General features: G+C 25.7%; 2 protein-coding genes across 3 annotated transcripts; both read right to left on the minus strand.

The window, feature by feature from the left end:
* Window positions 1-91: 91 nt before the first annotated feature.
* On the minus strand, window positions 92-4,259 carry LOC112597789 (C-type lectin 37Db-like). The gene is made up of 4 exons (XM_025344002.1): window positions 4,054-4,259; window positions 3,014-3,132; window positions 1,102-1,210; window positions 92-408 (listed from the first exon to the last, which is right to left on the minus strand). The coding sequence occupies exons 1-4, from the start codon at window positions 4,148-4,150 to the stop codon at window positions 161-163; spliced, it is 573 nt and encodes a 190-aa protein (XP_025199787.1). The 5' UTR covers window positions 4,151-4,259; the 3' UTR covers window positions 92-160.
* Window positions 4,260-7,300: 3,041 nt separating this feature from the next.
* On the minus strand, window positions 7,301-20,638 carry LOC112597716 (C-type lectin 37Db-like). 2 transcript variants are annotated; one of them, XM_025343884.1, is made up of 5 exons: window positions 20,175-20,638; window positions 13,259-13,516; window positions 7,966-8,078; window positions 7,765-7,873; window positions 7,301-7,639 (listed from the first exon to the last, which is right to left on the minus strand). In XM_025343884.1, the coding sequence occupies exons 1-5, from the start codon at window positions 20,296-20,298 to the stop codon at window positions 7,398-7,400; spliced, it is 846 nt and encodes a 281-aa protein (XP_025199669.1). In that variant the 5' UTR covers window positions 20,299-20,638; the 3' UTR covers window positions 7,301-7,397. The 2 variants fall into 2 exon arrangements, with proteins under 2 accessions (XP_025199669.1, XP_025199670.1); XM_025343885.1 differs by lacking the exon at window positions 13,259-13,516 and having other exon boundaries at window positions 20,175-20,636.
* Window positions 20,639-22,051: the final 1,413 nt, after the last annotated feature.

The following is a 22,051-nucleotide window of genomic DNA, read 5'->3' on the forward strand; positions in this document are numbered from 1 at the left end:
CTTAATAATAATTTGTATTAATTTAACATACTATAGTAACATTCATGTTTTTTTTTTTTTTTTACAATCATTTTAATCAATACTACTAGAGTATACAATTTTTGTGTAAAATAAACATTTTCAAACTACAATTATATTTAATCTATTAATTTTTTTTTATCTAGACTAATTCACATATAAAATTTGCTTCAAAAGTGCAAAACTTATCGTTCCATTTGAAACCTTCCTCTCCTTTATACCAAAACTCTACACAGTCTTCATCATTGCCTTTGTCGTCTTTGACATTGTTTGGTTCACCTGTTAGCCAGTTAGTATATCGGAAGTTTTGGCCGTTGCCTAACCAAACGAACGAGCCTTCATTTGATAGATCGTTTCCAGAGGTCCAGAAGTGAGAATCTGTACTGTAACCTAAAAAAATTAATCAATACTATGTATTAATCATCACCAACACTTCAAAACATTCATAATACTGGTCATTGGACGAATACTCGAATGGGGGTGTACATCATAATCATAGGCGTAACTTGGGGGGGGTCTTAGTCCCCCCAACATAAATTTTAGCCCCTCCTATCATAATTCCTAGTACCACACTCCCGCCAATAATAGTAACATTTTTAAACTTAAATTTAAAATATCGTTTTATTTTTTTTATTAATATCTTAGAAAAATATTAATTTAAACTATATTATTGTACCTATGTAATAATCCTGTGTAAGACGTATCATGTTGTGTAATTTTTACTACACAAATACTCCCTACTAAGAAGTTGTCAATAAACTAAAAATCATTAAATTCTTTATATCTAAAATAATACTTAATAATATGTTAATATATAAATATTTAACCTCAATATCACTTGGTTTATTAATTGTTTTATAATTAAATATTAATTTACATTCATATTACATGTATAATATGTAAGGTGTTTGGGGGTATAGGGAGGCAGAGCCTCCCAATAATTTACTTACAATAAAAATTCTAGGGCTGAAGTCCCCCTAACTTTAAGGTCTAGTTGAGCCTATGATCATAATCCATAAAATAGATGAAATATACAATGCTTTCTGGTTATACGTTATATATTTCTCTCAAGTGTGTTCTTACCGAAGTCCTGCATCTGTTTCACCACATCCGCATTTTCTTGTTCACTAGTGATGCTAGCTAATTGCATTCCATGATAACGGCAAAACGCCATGGAGTCGAACCAATTGGCCTAGTTGTATACAATACAAAATAAAGTATAGTCAGGGTGTATAAAAAATTATGGGCACTATGAAAACCAGGATAATACCCTATATTCCATCGTGGTAAACAGCGTGGGGGTATTGAGAATGTGATATTAGGGGTTTTTTTTAACTTAATTTAATTATTTTAGAAAAAGTTATATGAGTACGACGAAAGCTAGCATTTGTTTTGAGTGAATCGGCCTATTAATAAACTATAAGATAAAATAGCATCTCATAGACTTTTATTGATATGTTAACTTAAAACCGTGTTATAAGTTGTAATAATTTTATAATTTAAATATCGATAAAAATTACGAAGTGCCATAAACATATTATTTATCACAATTTAATTGATTAGTATTTTTTGAAATCAGATAAGAGGAACCGTGACATTATTAGAGAAGCTTTTTTTCTCTTTTACAAATACAATTTGCGGATGATTTTCTAGACTAATATTTTAAGATTCGCATGGTGATATTTTTTACTCTGCATAATGGTCATAGGCGCCGACTTCATGGAGGTAACGTAGGCAATCGCCCCCGTACTTCAATTATAACGAAAGTAAAACGTAAAAATAATATTTTGCTTACAGCTAAGATTTAACTCTGAAGTTCGATCGTTTTTATATAATAAGGAAATTTTTTTAATCGATCCAAAAATATCATCTCAAATAATATGTAAATTTTACAAGGTTGATTTAAATATTGATAAACTGACACTTCATAGAGATATGTTTCACGATACAATTAAAGGCCAAGGATTAATTGATTCATCATTTACAGATATATTAAAATTTTTGAAAATAAATCGTATTTGGTCATTCATCTAACTAAGCTTAGGGAATGCAAGCAATTGATATTAACAGTGCCAGTCACTACATGTACTACTGAAAGATCTTTTTTTATTTTAAGGAGATTAAAAAATTATGCAAGAAGTACTATGTCACAGAACCAGTTTTATTGGTTTGGTAGTTATAAATGGTCACAAAACAATTATAGAATATTTGGACTTATGTAAAATAGGATATATGATTATCAATAGACAACAATTATGTCAATACATTTAAAAATTGAATTAATACATAAATTAATTTATTAACAACTTAAGTGCTCGACAAGAAAAAATACTTTTGCATTGAAATTAATATTATTTTAGACAATATTTTTACAGATAAAATTTAATGTAATAACTAAAGTTTAAAAAGATTGTATTTTGATATAAAAATGTTTATTTTTTTTTAGTTTTAACTGAAGCCAATATAAATAATTGGAATAATATCCTTGTATAGTAGGTAGCTTAAATTTTTTTATTTGTTCTCGTACTATAATCTAAAATCTAATCTAATAGACTAATGGTGAAATTTGAATTTGTTTTGGGTATAATTGAAAATATGTTGCATACCACAGTAAAGTTAACGTAGGTTGCTACTTAAAAAAAATTTTAATAAATAATTTTACACATTTTGTACATATCTAATATACCGATATCTAAGAAAATGTACATAGTTTATCGCATTCTGCAGAGTATCCATCCGTTCTTTAAGTCAATAACACGTGCGTTCCCTACGTTCCTATTTTGCTCCACTTAGACACCATCTACGTAAATGAGTCTCAATCTACAGATTTTATTGCAGCGCATCTGTTGTTTTATTTTATTTATTTTTTTGAAGCACTATTACAACTAACTATAATTAAATAGTTATTAATTGTCAGCGTATGCACAAATTGTGTGACATAAAAATTTACGGATTGTATATTTCTAACTAATAATAAAAATGTAGGTAAACCTACCTTGAAAAATGTTCCCAGGTAAAATTGCTTAGAGCCCGATTGCACTACATTCCATTTGGCGGTTGGCATGGTGGTGAGTGTGGTGTACATGCCGCTATTGTAACTTCCTTGTTTTGGATCTAAAATCAATTAAAATATTTTTATTAGTAACGTCTGTAAAATGGTAATGTATAGCATATTAAATCATAAGAGTATTAAAGTCAAAACGATTCAAGGTACCTTGTTTCATATTAAGCATAGATACCTTGATACTCACGGACTATACAGAGTACAGTTTTTTTTATACTTAACCAATGTATTACCAATAATCGACAATAAGTGTCCAACACAATAGTATAAATTTTATTAAATTTAATATATTTCATGGATACAATAATGGAGCCTACTGATGTATCTAAATATACTTAAATTATGATAAAGATAAGATAATATGGTTATAAAAAATATAAATTGCTTAAATTCACGTTATTTTTTATTTTTTATTTATCTACTTTTTGATATTATATTTTTTACGAATCCTCAGAGTTGTTAAAATTTGCCAGTCATCAAACCATCCATCAACATACACACTAAAACGGTATGAAAATAAAATAAAATATGGGATTATAAAAATAAATAGAACCAACTATTCATAGTAGTTTGATTTCAGTCTCCAGATATTACATTTTGAACTGTATCGTGTACAAAAGCTCCAAGCTTAAAATATTAATCAATACCTTTATTATAAGATTATAATATTAATAAGTATAAGTATCTTTTAGCTAACTACCTACTTACTAATTGGTATTAAATTATAAAAAATAAAATTTATTTTTTAATGTATTTGACGCTGTAATCATTTTTTTATAAATAGGTAGCCATATAAATGTTTATACGTGCTCGTTTTTTATAAATTGTGTCATATACACATATATTCATAACAAAAAATTTAACTTAAAATAATTTATTTAAGTGATTGTGTTATTTTTAAAATTTTATCAACGAGTTACGCTAGATTATAATTATAATTATTCTATGTTAATAGGTAATTCAAAATTTACTTGTTCCAGTTTCTTCGTTAGCAGCATTAGTGGTCATGTCAAAAACAATAAAAGTTGTCAAAGTAATTATAAATACATTTCCTTTGGAGAAAATCATTTTACTTTTGAAAATAAAAATAATTCTTAATACAAAATAGATTAATAAATTCCTCCGAATTCTTAAGATCGAATATTATTAAATATATTATTGTAGGTACTACGACGTCTTTTATAAGAAAAATATTTTAACGAAATAACAAATTCACAACTAAGTTTATTTAATAGCATTAAACAAAGTCGTAATAACATAATATTTGATTTAATATCTATTATTTACATAAAACTATAAAAGTAGCACAAAAAATACATTATGATATTTCTAATATATATAGTTTTATACGTAAAACATACATATTTTTCTTGTTGCCAAATACTATGTCAACTAATCAAATAGTTTTATTTTGTGTTTATTTAAGTTAGTTCATAAGTACTTTTAAAACTGTATTGCAAAAATAAAGTGAACAATTTTATGTTTTAAATTAAAAATTTAAAATATCAAATGAGGTGGATTTAACCATTGTACTTATATTTTTACTCCAATTACACTTATCGCTCAATGATAAATTATTTTAAACAAAAAAAAAATGATCGAAGGACTTAATTAAATTATTTATTTATAGTTTACATCATATTATAATAATTATAAATTTTTATTACTTAATAATTTCATAATTTAATAGGTAACTACAACCTATAAGTTGGATTGAAGTTTTTTAAATATTTTCTGGTATATAACTAATAACTCGTAAAAATGATATAAAATATATTATGTAGCTTAAAATTAGATTTAATATAAAATATAGTATACAATCATTAAGTAATGTAAGAAACTTTTGATGGTTAATTGTTTTTGATAATTAAAAATTATTAAATAAACAAAAAAAGGATAATAGTACCAACGATCTACATTTATTGATGAGTATTGAGTAATTCACTGAAGTGGATATGTTTAATTTAAATTGATTGATAAATTATTGTATACAAACCTTGATTCAGAGCGGTTAATCAGATCATAATACTATAAGTTATTTATTTCATATGATTTTTGAGATTGCTATTAAAATAATTTATTTTGTTATTAATATTACAATCGGTTGATTTAATTTTTTTCTGAAAAAATTGCATTTACTATATTGTTATTATTATTGTGATATATTTATATATATATTTTTACTATCTATATTATTGTAAATCATTTTTGAATCAAAACTGTAACTAGATTTAATTTGTCATCATTGAAAGTAATTTAAAATATAAAAATTCAAAAAACTAGAAGATTTTTGATAAATTTATAGTTATAGCAGTTAAGATACAGCCATTTTTTTATCTTTACGCGTAAAGTGTTAGAAGTTCAAAATTGACAAAGTTCATTAATATCACCGCAATCTTGGTGCAAATTAAAAAATATTGACAATTTTGCTAACAATTCAATTTTTTTTTCATTGTATTATCAATTATAATAAGTTTTTCATTGAGCAATTAATTAAAAAAAATAAAACACATAGCCAGAATTTATTTTACTAACAAATTTAGACAGAATTGAATATTCATTCGAAAAATAACGATTTATCTTTAATTTTATTGAAAAAATATTAACTATAGAAAATTGAATATTATAATTTTACTTTAATATGTAGGTAAGTATATTATATATATAGGCATACCGTATACGGTGAATGTTATTATATTTAAGACTATATAATATATATCTGAGTTAAATAATATGAATAGTCATTAGCTTAAACTTTAAACTTTAAAGGGTTATTTTTAGACTAATTAGATATTTAAAAACATTTTAATTAACCATGTGTTAAATAATATTATCTTTTCACATATACCTAATAAATAATCCATATTTCAAAACTTTGTCTCTGTGGCTCATGAGTTGTTATGATGACTAATGCGAGATTCACTGGGGATTTTTATCTTTTTAAGTTGAATGTATGAGGAATTATTGATTTCACCGTGGCTATTAATTCCGCCGGCTACTGTTTAAAATATTTACACATCGATTCCGCCGGACACTGTTTATCTGTACTGGAGTTTGTGACGATATACACATTTTCACATAGTATTATGTATCGTCTAGCCTCTAGCGCAAACGAGTCATCCGTCGTTTTCAGGTTAACAACGAATTTTGTTGTACGCAAACAAGTGGCAGCGTCAAGTTTAGATTAATTCAGTAATTTAGCCTCGTAAAAGATTACACATCGATATTTTTCATTTTTCATTTTTCATGTATTTTATTTTTGGGATTAGAATTATTTAAATGAGTTAAATGTATTCATCATATCTTATTTATTCATTCTTTTATCCCTTGTAAATCAAACATAATATGATGAATTACATTTAATTTTAAGGTAAGTCGTGTTTCAAATTATTTTTTTCTTTTAAATGAAGTAATTTTGTTTTTTACATAAAATCAACAATTTTCAATTCAATTAAATATTTATTCAAGTGTTTGTAAAAAATACAATCTAGCTATAGTTACTATGTTTTTAATTTTTTTCAAGACTCGTAAGTTTACACAGCAGTTATATTTACCAAGGCGTTCGCAAACATCATTGTCGGAGTATGAAATCCAAAGAAAAAAAATAGTCCTTATTCTCTATCAAAAAAAAAAAAAAAAAAGCAGTAATAAGATAACATTTTCTAGTCATTGAAAATTTATCAGATCTTTAAAAAAATATATTTTTACTAACTAAAGTTTGAATTGAAATTGAACCAACAAAATGTTATTTAAGTAGGTATTTTAAAAATTTACAATTTTGAAAACTTAGACATTAGAATACAATCAGTGTCGTAGCCAGAGAGAACACTGAGACTTGAGAGTACGTACCTCTCACTCTCCCAGGAAATCTGTTCTTAATTCAGGGGTACAGAAATCCCTAATTAAATAAACTAGGAAGAAGTCACTAATCCATTGTATAAATATTAAAATTTGATTAAATTATAACTAAAAATAATAAAATCATTTTTAATATTAAACGTATTTCCAAAAACTTTTGGAACGTTTTGTATATTATTTTATAACATTTTACTTAGTTTAATATTATCAAATATATGTAAACCTAATTATGTATTTACTTAACTGATAACTTACTATTAAACATACATATTATTATATTATAATCAGGTAAGAAACTTTTTTTTTATTTAAATAACTAAATCTAAATTGAGGATTTGTCTAATGCAATTATTTACAAATTAAATTTAATGTGATAAAGATATAAATTATAGTATAATGCTCGATATTTCCATAGTACAATTAATTCAATTATTTCTGATGATTTTTTCATAGTTCTTCACATTTCACATACAAAAAAGGTTTCAAACGAACATGGTGAATCGTTCCATTTTAGACCTTTGCCGTCTCGATTCCATAACTCTAAGCAATGTTCCTCTTCGCCATTTTCATATTTGAAATTGTTCGGTTCTCCGGCATTCCAGTTAGTAAATCCAATCGGCCGGCCATTGGCTAACCAAAAGAATGAACCTTCTTCTGCTTGATCTGTACCAGAAGTCCAAAAGTGCTCATGACCTAAGCCTAAACAATTTGAAATGTCGTTAAATTGTATAATGATTATAATTCATCATACTACATTCTATATGCTAGCTATACCTATAGTTAGGTATATAGTTTTCATATTAATTTATCAAGTACGTTCTTACCATTGTCTTTGATGTATTTTTCCAATTTGTCATTCTCTTCTTGACTACTTATGCTAGCTAAATGCATTCCATGGTATCTACAGTATTGAGCGGCTTTGTACCAATTAGCCTAAATTAATAAAATAGGTATTAAGTTTGTTTGTTATTTAAATCGATTTTTTTTTTATTATTACAATTATTGATGTACGTTCAAATATTTACCTTGAAAAATATTCCCAAATATATTTTTTTGTCTCCCGATCGTAAAAATGGCATTGACCACTTATTTAAGACGGAAGCACTATCTTCAATACAATTATTGTTGTTGCATTCACCTATAACATAAAATCACATAATAATGATAATCACTTGAAATTTTACCGATTTTTTAAAACAAAGTATTTATATTCTATACAGTCTACAGGATAATTCACCAAATATTTTCATTTTTATTATTTTATTTAATAATAAATTTATTAAAATTCTGATTTTTGATATGCTTGCTTAAGTAACATTATACTATTTATACTTAATCGCTTTATTTTTAATAATTTAAATTTTAGTGGTATAGTTAATTACAAAAATATCACCATGACCACTCGCTTTAGTACTAATTATTTTCTACTAAATATTGATGGCTATGTATAATTTATAAACGGGGTAATAATCAGTTTTAAAATTATTATATAATTATATAATGGGACGACCAAAAAAAATTAGGTTTATTTTGATTTCAGGTTTAGACCCTTGAGGTACAGTAACTCGTTGTACTCCATTATAGGTTCAAGGTCTTATGATAACCTTCTAAAATATTTTTAAAAATAACATACTTATATAGGTACGTTTAGATACTATGCATTGTAATGTTCATTGAACACAAGTTCCTTCTTATACTACATCGAATTTTGAATGATTTATACTGCACATAGTATGTTAAGCGTTTAATTATGTAGACGTGTATTAAATACATAGCCGTATTGGCTAAGGTAATAAAATGTGTATGACCTATGACGTGTATAATATGCTTCATATAAATTTAATTTTAAAATGGTGCGTAGAAAAAAAATTTGTTTTAAATTTAATTACTTCTGCATCCAAGGTCAACAACTCGCATAATATATTAAAGCTTACGTATCTACATAAAAATTATAAATAACTAGTCTTAAAAATGTATTATTTACGAAATGTAACAACAGTTTATAAAATACTCATAATACTCTGTTGGTTTATCAGATGACCGATTATATTAGACGATGGCCAACGGGTCACGAGTGTACCATTCTTAGAAACAAAACAAAAAAATCAATCATGTACATGAATACTTCTTAAAATGATTGACATTTTTACAATAATAATAATCATAAATACGTTTAATATATTTATTTACCTCCATGAGTATTTAAAAAAAAAATATATAGGTACTTATAATATAAGTTACAGTTGCAACTAATTGATGTTGATTACATTGTCAGTTTATCCTGTACGCTGTGTATGCAGCTAGATATCGCATGAGGGTTTATTAAATCAAAATTATGAAATAAAAACATCTAGACTTAAGATATTTCGCATCTGTATACATATATGTAGTGGCGTTTATCAATTACGCCAAATGTAAGACACTATCTGCATAATAAATATCTGTGCCGCCGGAATAAAAAAGGTATTCATAATTTTTAATACGTTTACTCAAAACAATTATAAATTGTTAATTATCATAAATAAGAGCACAGGCCATAACAAATATATGTACAACGCGTGGAATTAACCTGTTTTACCTTTAAATAATGAAATAATATCATGACAAAAATAATGGTTTTCAAACCTGCCTAAGTACAAATCCATAGATTAGAATACCATACTTCAGATAAAACTAGGAAATCCAACACGTAAAAAGAGATTCAAAGTTATCAAAATCTAAAGTTACGAAACATATTTGTAAATTACTAATTTACCAAACGATCAATACAGCTTATCTGTAAGTTATAAAATCAATGATAATGATCAATAGCCAATAGTATTATACACATTAATATATATCTTTAGGAATCAATCGGCGTAATTGATATACATTGTATTAGATTTGAATATAGATTGACGCAATCGATGTATACTTTTTTTCTATCACATAATTTTTCTTCCTTTACTTGCGATTTTTAGCACGTATATAGGTAGTATACATTTTTGATTCTGAAGTAAATATCTCTATTATCTGTATGTTGAAGCCATATGAAAAAAATAACAAAGATGACTAGTTATTAATTCGAGTATCTATATTAAATATAGGTGCCTATAATGCTTATACACATAAAACATATTATTATTGAGGAGAGGAAAATTTTATTGATTATTTTTATTCAATTTGTGGTTATTGTCAAGTGATAACAAGATAATATGATTGAATAATTAAAAATTTTTTAATCAGAATATCAGATTGTAATGATAGTTTCGTAAAGTTTATATTTTTCACAATACATAAACACCTATAACTTGTAAGTTGTGCTTACGAATTACGATTGAATTAGTATTATCGATAACATGTACATTTTACAAGTTATTGTAATAAATGACAAGAACCTTTTGCGTAAGAGTTAGCCTTATTATTATACCAAAGAGAAAAAAATAAATACAGATAATGAGATTATTGAAAACATTGTCTAAAAAAAAGAAAATTTTATTTTATATTATAATTTTACTATAATCTTTTTAATTTATTATTATTATGTAAAGTGGTCTACAAAAAACTTAGTATATTATACAACTTCCTCCCCACGAGAGAATACTAAATACGTCCCCATATACATAAACAATATATTAATGTCGAATGTACCACATTACGTAATACCTATCAAAATTAAGTAACATGACTAATTACATAATGAATACGTATATTCAATATTTAACTATTATTTTACTGTAGGGTACTGCGAGTATCGATTGAATGGTCCAAATTGTGAATTTACTAGTTATATAGGTTTTTCAATTCCCAACAATGATTGTGAAAAAAAATGATTATTATGATTAGGTTATGTTATTCATAAATACATTATACATAGAATAACGCGTTTGATGGATAGGTACTTAAAATGACAAAAAAAAAAATTAATCACACAATACAATAATGAAATAGGTAGGCACCAACTAAACTTCTAATATAGAAATATTACTCACAATTTAATGTACTAGATTACGTAAAAGGTACATTCTTCTAATATCAGTCTACATTATCTATACAATTGTATAATTTTTTTTATGAAATCAGAAATGAGTATCTTATGAAGCACACCTGTATGGAACATACCTAAATTATGTAATAATATATATTAAAATATAAATTGTAAGATGTGAAAATTACTATCAAGGATTTTTGGTATCTATTATTTATGAAACGAAGATAGGCAATTCATAAAGCTACTTTATGAGTTTATTCCTAGTGGTATTTCTGCGGCATATACGTTACAAAATACCGAACAATAGATGAAATCCACTTAGAAAACAACGTAGTTTATAATAGCATTAGGGACCTATATTTTTTTAGGTTCAACATCACTTGAAATGCAAAACTGATACCATCTATTAAGATTTACAGTATTGTTGTTTAGCAATAAAAATAATTAAAACGTATGATTGTTAAAATATTATAATTTCAATACGAATATAATGTATTATATTGAGCTGTTCGTCTATTGTGTTGTTTGAGTGATACATTAAATTCTAAAAATAAAGTATCTGATACCTATAATATATTTTTGTGAATTCTATAGTAACGTAGTAATAACTATAATTTTCACGGTTGTTTTTTAATGAAAATTATAATTTTAAGTATCATTGCTTAGTAACTTGTATATGTATTTGTAAACTATAATTATAATATAAATTGATATTAAAGTTGATAATTAATCATAAATATCTACATCTCTTCACATATATGTATATATCCCATAAATATTTAAATAATTTGGTCAAGGATTTGGTTTGGTCAAACTCTAAATATATTTTTCACAACCCGACCTCCATTATTGGATCACGAATTTATAACGCGCATACTTTGTCGTTCACTGTCCTCGTCCCATAAATATTTACTACAACAAATTTCCGCATGAAGTATCCCATTTGTATTACAACACTTAGATTTTATATTTTCTCATCAAAGATAAAAGTAGTTAAGATCAATAAAAAAAAAAAATTGTTAATAGTATACGGTACGTTAGGTATAATATTTGTAATATACGCATTACGAATTTCGTATTCTTAACCCCTAAATTAGATTTTGTTCACTGTTCACACTATGGACTATTATAATAAATTTATAATAGGGCAATCGCGGTTAAAATCGATTTTTAGACGTTGCTGTTGAGACACGTTAACGATGTCGAATTGTAGTAATATATATGATACCGGTCAAAATAGAATGTTTATTGTTGTTGGTCTTAACTGTATAATCACATAGATGTTATGTTATTGTGGTCTTGGTGTTACCCAATGATGGCTATTGCCGTACATTTTTGAAGGAATACTTATACTAAATCGTCAAATGTGTAACCTTTCACCTTAAGTACTTATTTATGTTTTACTGATGCTTATTGAATAAAAGGAGAAGAAGAAGGACAGATGTCAATGGTATAAACTATAAAGGAATAAAATTTTTTTCTTAAATTATTTTTTAAGTATCTTTTTGATATTCAATTTTTTTAAATGTATGTTGAATGTTGTTCCTAAAAAACGCACGAGTGTGTACTTAACACATATGCACGCAGAACCATCGAAATGTAGTAGCTAGCAGATATTTACACGTTTTTCAACACGAAAAACAAAAAAAAAAAAAAGAAAATGAATAGGTTAAAAACATTATTAAAATACATACTGTATTTTTTGTTTTTACTTAGGTACTATTTATGAAATGTTCACAAAATAGTGTAATAAATAATAATACGACGATAACTGCAGTAGATTTACCTACATAACACACACGATCATGCCAATATAGAATATATACCTAAATTACCTATACATGATACAAATATTGATATAAATATTAAATATACATGCCATGCAAGGGTATGTACTTAGCGTGCCAAAAATCACTGCGGACCCCATAACTGTATACTTATCATATCTGTATATGATATTATATTCATAAATTTTCAGATTTCATTCGGAAAAATGTATAGTACTGTGTGTAATAAAACGGTAATAGGTGTAAAATAATAAATATATAAATTATACACGCCATTATTTTTGGATTCGCACTATTTTGAAAAGCATATTAGTTATTTCGAAAACATTTCTATTTGAACAACGTAACTTGCTTGCAATCTTATAGTGTTTTAATATTTCATTTTGTACTTATTTTTTCGCTCTTGTTTTGACACGCTAATCCATCTATCAACTATAAACAGACCCTAATCTCGGGGAGACACAGCTCTGATTTCACAATACGATTAAAATTTAATTTTGTTATTTCAGGAAGGTATTATGTAAATGCACCAAACGAAATATTCGTCGTCTAGATTCTAACCTTCATAATACCGCGCATCTCCGATGGAGTTATCATCGTTATCGGGACGTCCGTCGTAAAGATTTTCGGCGACATTTTTCTGAATACCGTTATTATTTATACCGAGGAAACTGGCTGTCAAATCGTTTCCACCGGTTGGCACTAACAACTGTGGCTGACCGATTTGTTGCACATTCCCGCCCGCCCTGTTCAGACGCTTTTGCAGGTACTGCGCCAGTATTTGCTGCGTAATGTTATTCTGCCTCACTAAATCACCACCTACACACAACAAACAGATAAGAATTTCAAGAGTGGATAACACATTGTGATTCGTATCGGTATTAGAGCACGCCGGTGCAATAATTATTAAAATAATAACAACAATAATAAATAATAAATATAATTAACAATAATGATACCTATATTTACAATGTGCATAAATGTATATTATATTCTTATAACGACATATTATGTAGGTTATTAAATTTTATGCGTGTATTGCACGCAATTTTACGATAAAACGGTGTTAGGTGGATATGCGAAATGTATTGAATATAATGTACTTAGCGACCTACTGTACTATAGATACCTATATTGGGCCAATCTAATACCGTGCTCAGCCTTGCTGAATTATAAATTCATAATTATATTCAATTCTTAATTTTTGGAATTTTTAAATGTAGTTAAGAGGAAGCCTACCCGGATGTTTTGTATCCGTCTTTCATGTGTATAAAACAGAAAATCTGCATTCATTAAAACTGATTTCGTATGGATAGCTTTAGTATTGAATTTGTATTATAATTTATAACTAAATATAAAATATTAAAATTTTAAAATGTGCATAACTCATTTCATATTCAAATTTAAATATCAAAAAACTCTACAGAATTGCCTTAAATAATATTTTTACATTTAAATTTCATAGTTCTGTCAACACAATATTGATTTTTCTAAAGAAAAATATACTGTGCTGTATGCTTATTAAGATAGAAATAACTTGCGTAAAACGAATGTTCTGTAAAAAAAAACATTTAAAAGTAAAAATATTCGAAATTTTTATGGTGTTTAAGAGTTTTTGATACTAACTTCCCATAAAATAGATGTAATATTTAGCAAATACTTATAAATCAGAAAATTAAAAAAATTTTAAAATGGTAATGTAGATAATTAATATTGATTAAATATAATAATAATTTTAATATATAATATATAATAATATTATAATTATCCTTATAATTTTTCTTTTGTTTAGAAATCACTTGTTTGAATTTAGATGAAGAAATAATGACACATTAAAGTGATCAAAAATATCTTTTAAACAAATACTAGTAAATATATATATATATTTTCATTTGAAAATATAAGTTTGTTTCGATAAGCAAAAATTCTAAGTATTTGACAATAATCTGGTCCTTCAGAATAATTAATAATTCTATAAATTAGAATTCGCATAAATTGTTTTAAATTAAGAATAATATGGGAGTGAATACAATTGGTGAATCACTTTATACATTATACATATAATAACATGTAGGCAGATAATCTATATGTTCTGTATCTTTCTTTTATTGTATCTGTATGTATGGACGCCATATCACGAGAATGGAAATAGATATGTATGGGAGATGTATTGAATAAGACGTACTTAACTACTATTGTATAGGTATATAATGATAATAAATAGTGCCTACGCGACGTTTGAAGAAATATTCGTTACGCCATTGAAATATACATACAATTTATGTATATATAATGTAAATATTTTCTGATTATATAGATCGTTATTAGGTAGGTACTACATGTAATACGTATCAGCTATGTGGTATTATGTGATCGAATATTAGAAATAGTACTGGATATAATTACTATTTACTGCATAGCTGTTATGATCATAAATAGTAGATAGACCTCATATGACTATAAAACTATTAAGTCATAATTTTATACATATTATGCACATCATTTGTTGAAAGCCTGTATAGTTTTAACAATTACGGTAGAATTTTTTTCAAAAATTTACCGTTACAAAATTTTTTTACGATACGTATCATCTTGAAATTCTTAAATGTTTTTTGTATATACACTATATTTTCTACTCCTTACACTCTTAGAGATGTAATTATCACGATGTTGTGTTAAATCACTATTCTATACTATTTTAAAGTAAATGTTAAACTCGTTGCATGTATATTTGTAGATATACTATTATTTATCACCTACCTTGCTTGGAGTAGATTACCTAAATATGAATAGTCTACTCATACAAACACACACAAATACACACACACATACACACACACACACACCATTTCTATAATCTGAAATGCGTCTTATTTTGTGATAGTGTAATCTTATGCTCAAAATAATAGCAATAAATGTCTCAAACAATGTTAACAAGTGTTTCATTTTCTTTTATAGATCTTTATTTTTGATCATCGATCAATAAAAACATATCATTTACATCCAAAAACTAATTTGTTAAATGAAAATGTACTATTCTGTAGGAACTTTGTTACAGCAGAAAATTAACGAAAGTAATTTTTTTTTTTCAATATGTTATCATATTTTATTTTTATAACCCTTAAGATAAAATGTATTAAAAAAATTAAATTTAAAATTTGTAATATCAACATTATCTAAAATATAAACAGTTAAAATTGTAATGAATCTGTTTATGGTTTACTAAAATGTTTTATAGTTGTTAATAGATATTTGATTGTACTTATACCTTGTAATTTTAAGCTAACTTTAATTTAATACCTCTAAAGATATTTCATTATCATTGTTATAGTGAAGTAAGCCAAGCATATAAAATATTAACATAGATTATTGTAATATTTGTAGTATCTATCTATATAAAAATTAAGATAAAATTAAACTGTTAGCACTTATTTCATGTGCATAATGCATATGAATACATTACGAAAGAATATAATGATACCTATACTGTTACTTCATTCAATAGAAGAGGAGACAAAAATGTTGAGAAAAAAAAGATGTAAATGATTGATGCATGACCTTAAGGTACACCTAATAATAATGATTAATGTAGTATATTATTATTATCCTATAACTTTTTGTTTTGAGTTTAATGTATTTTTATGCTTGACTCACAGATAAATATTTTTATTTTAAACAATTTATAAGTTAGGTAATAGCATATACCACAAAATGAAACGTTTATTTTAATTTCGCTTACAGGGTATATGTTAAATTCACTATCATTAATAATTATTATAAGATTATAGGTAGGTATTTATGTTTAATTCGATAATTTTTTATAACTGTTACTTATTTTTAAAGATGCTCGAACATTTATTCTTTGTATTACGTTATATTACTCAAGTTAAGCCAAGTAAATACTTCTAATTCCTTATAATTGCATAACTAATAACATTTATTATATGTTCATTGTATATGAAATTTTATATTGATAAATAGGTTTACCGAAAATATTATGTAACATATGTATATTTATAAAATCTTTAGTTACATTAGTATAATATTTTGTATGTCACATACAAAATAATACACTAAATACATACTATAAAATTGAACAACACAAAATATTTACACGTTCAAATTATTATTTATAATTAAGATGGCACACAACAATCGGTTCGATTGTCACCACGAATACGAGCGAAATCAAATAAACAATTATTAACAGCTATTTCTTGTTATAAATAACTACAGCAAAGTATTATTAAGAATAAATTAATAATTATTTTAGAGTTATAAGCCAGACATGTTTTTCTTTTTTCAAAAACCTCTTACAGTTATTCAATCCCTTAGCTACACAATACTTATCTATTTGGAATAGAAATCCTTTTCTGGATAACTAATATCGTATTAAGATTCCCAACTTATTACATAATTATGACCAAGTTACATAGGTATATTATAATTATATATCTATGTATAAATACTTACCTTTAAACTAACAACTAGCAGTTATAACAAAGTAACGTGTAACAGAATTTGTATAATTAACTTTTTCTTTCATTAATTCAATATCATAATACCAATTGAAATTTAAAAATAAAATTTAAAATACTCTTTGAAATAGAAAATTACTATGAAATAATTGAATTTAAATTTATAATTTTGACTTATAATTTATAAAATATTCTATTTTGTCATCTTATGCATGCAAACTATACGCCCATATAATTTTATACCTATAAGCATTGTTTACAAAAGTATCCATTATAAATAAATTATAATATTACATTACATTATGATATGGTACTTTCTCTACTACTGTATGCTAACATTATAAAATGTATAAAAAAGGACTTGTAGGACCCGAATTATTTGTTCATACTTTTTAATATATATATATAAACAAAAAATAAATAATCTTACGCAACGTTATTGAATTTAAGAAGTAGCTATTAAATTATATTACAGAGCTTAGTATGATAGATAAGGAAAAAAATCATTGTTGAAAAATGAACAACATAATGGTGTAATATCCATGGATATTTATTTTTTATCTGATCGATTTTTATATTTGGTATTTTAAAACAATATTTAAAGATATATATATACCGTGATAATGAGATTGGAGACAAAATTATAGGTTCGTGTAATGTAAAGTATTTACTTTCTCCCGACGAGTTGAGACCCACCTATACTAACGGAGACATATTTGTAGACTAGGAAGTTCTTCTTTGATACCGGTTGAATGTTATATTATACAATAGCCAGTCGAGCGGCAAAGTACACACATATACGTGTTATAACTTTCAGTAGTAGTAAGATACAGTTGGGCATATATATAATTACTGGTCACGACCTTCAAACTCATGTACGTTTTATGTTTATTGAATTTTAAATACAATAAATTATTATTTGTAGATGTCTACCAAAAAAGCTATACAATATTATCATCATAAAAACAAATACACGCTTTCGTTATAAATTTAAATTTTTATATAACTCTTCCTTTTTTGTAATTAGCGTGCGTATTAAAATATTAATCGTTTCGATGTTTTAAATAAATGCCTGTAGTTAAATTCGGCGTAATAAAATCATGCACATTAGTTTGTGAAAAAAGTGTTTCATGCTTATTGTGTAGCACACAATAATAGCTAAAACAGTTTCGATGTGATAAATTTGTACGACGACGACCATCAGTTATACGGTGAGGTATAGTGGTACTTTTATTATTATCATAAGCAATTCTATGAGTTACAACGTATAATTATAAACATGAAATATCATATTTCTTACTACTGTTATTTGTAAGAAGCTAATAATATTTCGTTACAGAATTGTATTATATACCTACCTAACTTAGTACATGCTATATAAAACAATTATAATATTAAAAGGTGATGATCTAACTTATAATAATAAAAATTAGAAAGATTAATATGAGACGGAAAATATGAAGAATTTTAGATAAATACTAAATTTATATTATATATTCATATTATAAGTAATTTTTCAAATTATAATAGAATATAGGTATATAAATGACTAAAATTTGTAAAATATCTAAATATGTATTAAAAACTGAAAATGAATACCAACAGTGTAACGACTATAAATAATCAAAAACACATATTAAAACCTATTTGTATTAGAATATTTTTGGAACACATGAGTTTAAAAACTGATCGGCAAATAATTTCAATACAATTTTAATATCGTCTAAACGTTTTTATTCGATCACGTCTATTAAGTGTAACTATAAATTAGTATTATGTAATCGTTATTATTTAATTGAAAAAATCCTACTTGTTTAGTCTTGTCTTAAAATTAAATTTAAAAAAGAAACTTGTTATTTTCTCCATACTAATTTTTACACAAATGTGTGTATTCATATATTTTTATTTGTTTAAATAAACTTTAACATTTTTCCTTTCTACCACATATTTAAATAAACTTTGTCAAGGATTTATACTAAGAGACATATTCTATTATAGGTTAAAGATACTTGTTTTTCATTCCCTATATCTATTTTTAGTGGATACTTCATATTATTTATCCTTGAGCTGTTTAAGATTTTACTTGATTATTCTAAAACGTAACAATAAAAGTAAAAGCCTTTTTACTTTAGTATTAACTTAACTACGGCTATTACACAATAATATTAAGTAAACTACGTACCTACCTGGATATTTTCATTATTGAAAATTGAATTATCGATATGAATGTATATTTTATTTAATAAGAGCTAAATATAATATACTTTATTTAATATTGTTATTATAATACTAATAAATATAAATAACCAAATGTATTGACTGAGATAATAAATTGAAAGATTTATTTTAGATAACATTTAGCATTTTAAATAGGAGTATCGACTAAAATATTTTATAAAGAAAGTTAAATCGAAAAAAAAATGTATTAACGAGAGAAAGCTGAATAAGATAAACAGATTTTTACTAGAGTTATCACAGTACCATTAAAGTCATAAGTGTTAGTCATTAAGTATACTCATTTATAATATTTTCTAATTGTTACCTAAAACAATTGGGACTATTTTTATTTGAATTTGAAATATTTATACTGTACCTCTATTCATATAATATAGAATTTTGAATGGACAGGAGTTTAATACAAAAATGAATAACTATTATATTAAAAAAATCATAAATTAATACTTTGAATATTAAAAAATAATTGAATAAAATTTAATTTTTATTAAATTAATACCTCTACATACTACTTATATGGTAAACATGGTTTTTAGAAATACTCGTAGATTGTAATTCATTTATTATTCAAAATATTTAATATTTCTTTAGTAATTTTTTTTATTATACTTCATGAATATTGTTGATAATTTGAAATGTGTTAGCTATTAAGTATAGTCTTACAACACAAATAAAAATAATACTCAATTTCCTTATGAAATATTTATGTAAATTATTTCATATAATACAAATAATAATTTGAATTATTTAAAGTACAAATTTACCTTGTGGTTCGTTTAGCTTATGGCCAGTTCTAGGGACGGCTGTCTGACTTCGTACGGCGAAAAAACATACGAACAACGTCAGGAACAATAATATACTTCTAGCAGTACCCATCAAAGAATTCATATTTGCACGATTTAAACTACTATTATGTATTGTATAAACTTTAAATTTGAATAATTCAATTGTTTAATACTGAAAAGAAAACTTAAACTAATAATAATAATAATAATAATAAAAAAAAAAATAACGCGATAGATGATGTTTAAAACAATCGCACCACGGCCACAGTGAGTAGCAGGTTAAGTACGGTATAGGTGCTGGTAATATCTGGATAGTTCATCCATTTCGTGCACGATTATCGTTCGTTATACTGTGGACAATCGTGTGAGGAGGACTTTAGAAGGAGAAATTTATTCCTCGGCCGCCGCAGTCGACGAGTGGGCAACGCGATGCTGCGAATAAGACCACTTTCGATCTCCACCGCGCGATATAAGCGGATGGCGTTAAAAACCGGTATACAGAGTGGAACTGCAGACACACACACACACACACACACGCACACACACACCGTGCTTGATGGTTGCCGCGGATATCAAATATAGAGGAGGTACGTCTGTTAGTGGATATAATAACACTATAGCTATACTTAAACATAAGAGTAGACCGGACAGACGGTATTAAATATATTAATATATGTATGTATTGTACATGGTCTCATCTCATTGCACAGAATAAACATGTATTATTACCGCATTATTCTGTACGTACGGTTTTTCAGATTTTAAATTCTTTAGAATACGCAATTCTTCCTCGTTACTCACGAGTGACTCGATCGATACAATGTACTATATTATATATATTTATAACTTTTATAACATTATTATAAATTGTTCTGTCACAGCCACTAACGTGAAATCTTGAAATTTATATTAATAAAAGGTTATGTTTTCAAGGATGGATTTAAAACACTGCGAACTATGCGGCCGCACAGGGTGGCAGCAAAATAGTGTTGAATATATTTTATATTGTTTTTATATAATAAAATAACATAAGTTTTTTCGGTTTTTTTTTTTAATATTTCAAAATTTTAAATGGTGTATTTTGTATTCGTCTATTTTTAACAAAGTTATACTTATTTTTCTCAGGAAATCATCGACGACAACGACGATTATGTCTTATTTTAGCTTATATAATTTTTTATAGAGTATGTATACTAATATTGTATAAACTAGCGAAGTGGCTAAGTGTAGTAATGGCGGCAAAAACTCTTAGAGAGTAGAAATGCCAGTAGAAGAAGAAGAAGAAGAAGAAGAATGTATACTAAGATACAATACTATACGTTATATTATAAACATTTTCTTTATTAGGGTGGTATCGACATGAGTTCATATAATATGTTTATATTTATAATTGAAATTTGAATTGTCCGTTCACCGATATGTTTACATGTACACGTAAGTTATTTAGAGTAATGAGTAATGACACTGGTGTTTAGGTATATATTTTTGGCCAGCATATTGATACTATATAGAATGTAGGGTGAATTATAATTTAATATTTATTTTCATTTTACATAATACATTGTGAATATGAACAGATAAGAGTTGTACATTTCAATATTTAAAACAGTCAAAACAAAAAACTGTTAAGTTAATTAATATTGTAGAAAATTTCATTTAGCATAAGACGGAAAATTGTTCAATCCACCACCGTATGTTTGTGAGTGAGTGTATAAGTGATTCAAAACCAAGTTTACCACCCTCGTGATTTTAAAATTTGGTACATAGGTAATTCTATGCCCGAGGATCTACATCTCAAAGCCAATTTTTAAATTTTGCATTTTAAAGAGACGCTCATGCATGAGCTTGTTGATATG

The sequence above is a fragment of the Melanaphis sacchari genome, unplaced genomic scaffold (genome assembly GCF_002803265.2).
Source record: "Melanaphis sacchari strain LSU unplaced genomic scaffold, SCAv2.0 Contig43_pilon_pilon, whole genome shotgun sequence".
Classification (NCBI taxonomy): domain Eukaryota; kingdom Metazoa; phylum Arthropoda; class Insecta; order Hemiptera; family Aphididae; genus Melanaphis; species Melanaphis sacchari.

Coding starts and splice junctions, on each gene's coding strand:
- LOC112597789 (XM_025344002.1), bottom strand. CDS start 4,150: ATGATTTTCTCCAAAGGAAATGTATTTATAATTACTTTGACAACTTTT. Junction 1,211..3,013: donor ACCTGGGAACATTTTTCAAG/GTAGGTTTACCT, acceptor GTATACAACTAG/GCCAATTGGTTCGACTCCAT. Junction 409..1,101: donor GAAACAGATGCAGGACTTCG/GTAAGAACACAC, acceptor TAATTTTTTTAG/GTTACAGTACAGATTCTCAC.
- LOC112597716 (XM_025343884.1), bottom strand. CDS start 20,298: ATGAATTCTTTGATGGGTACTGCTAGAAGTATATTATTGTTCCTGACG. Junction 8,079..13,258: donor AGATGCGCGGTATTATGAAG/GTTAGAATCTAG, acceptor TTTATGTTATAG/GTGAATGCAACAACAATAAT. Junction 7,640..7,764: donor AAAATACATCAAAGACAATG/GTAAGAACGTAC, acceptor CAAATTGTTTAG/GCTTAGGTCATGAGCACTTT.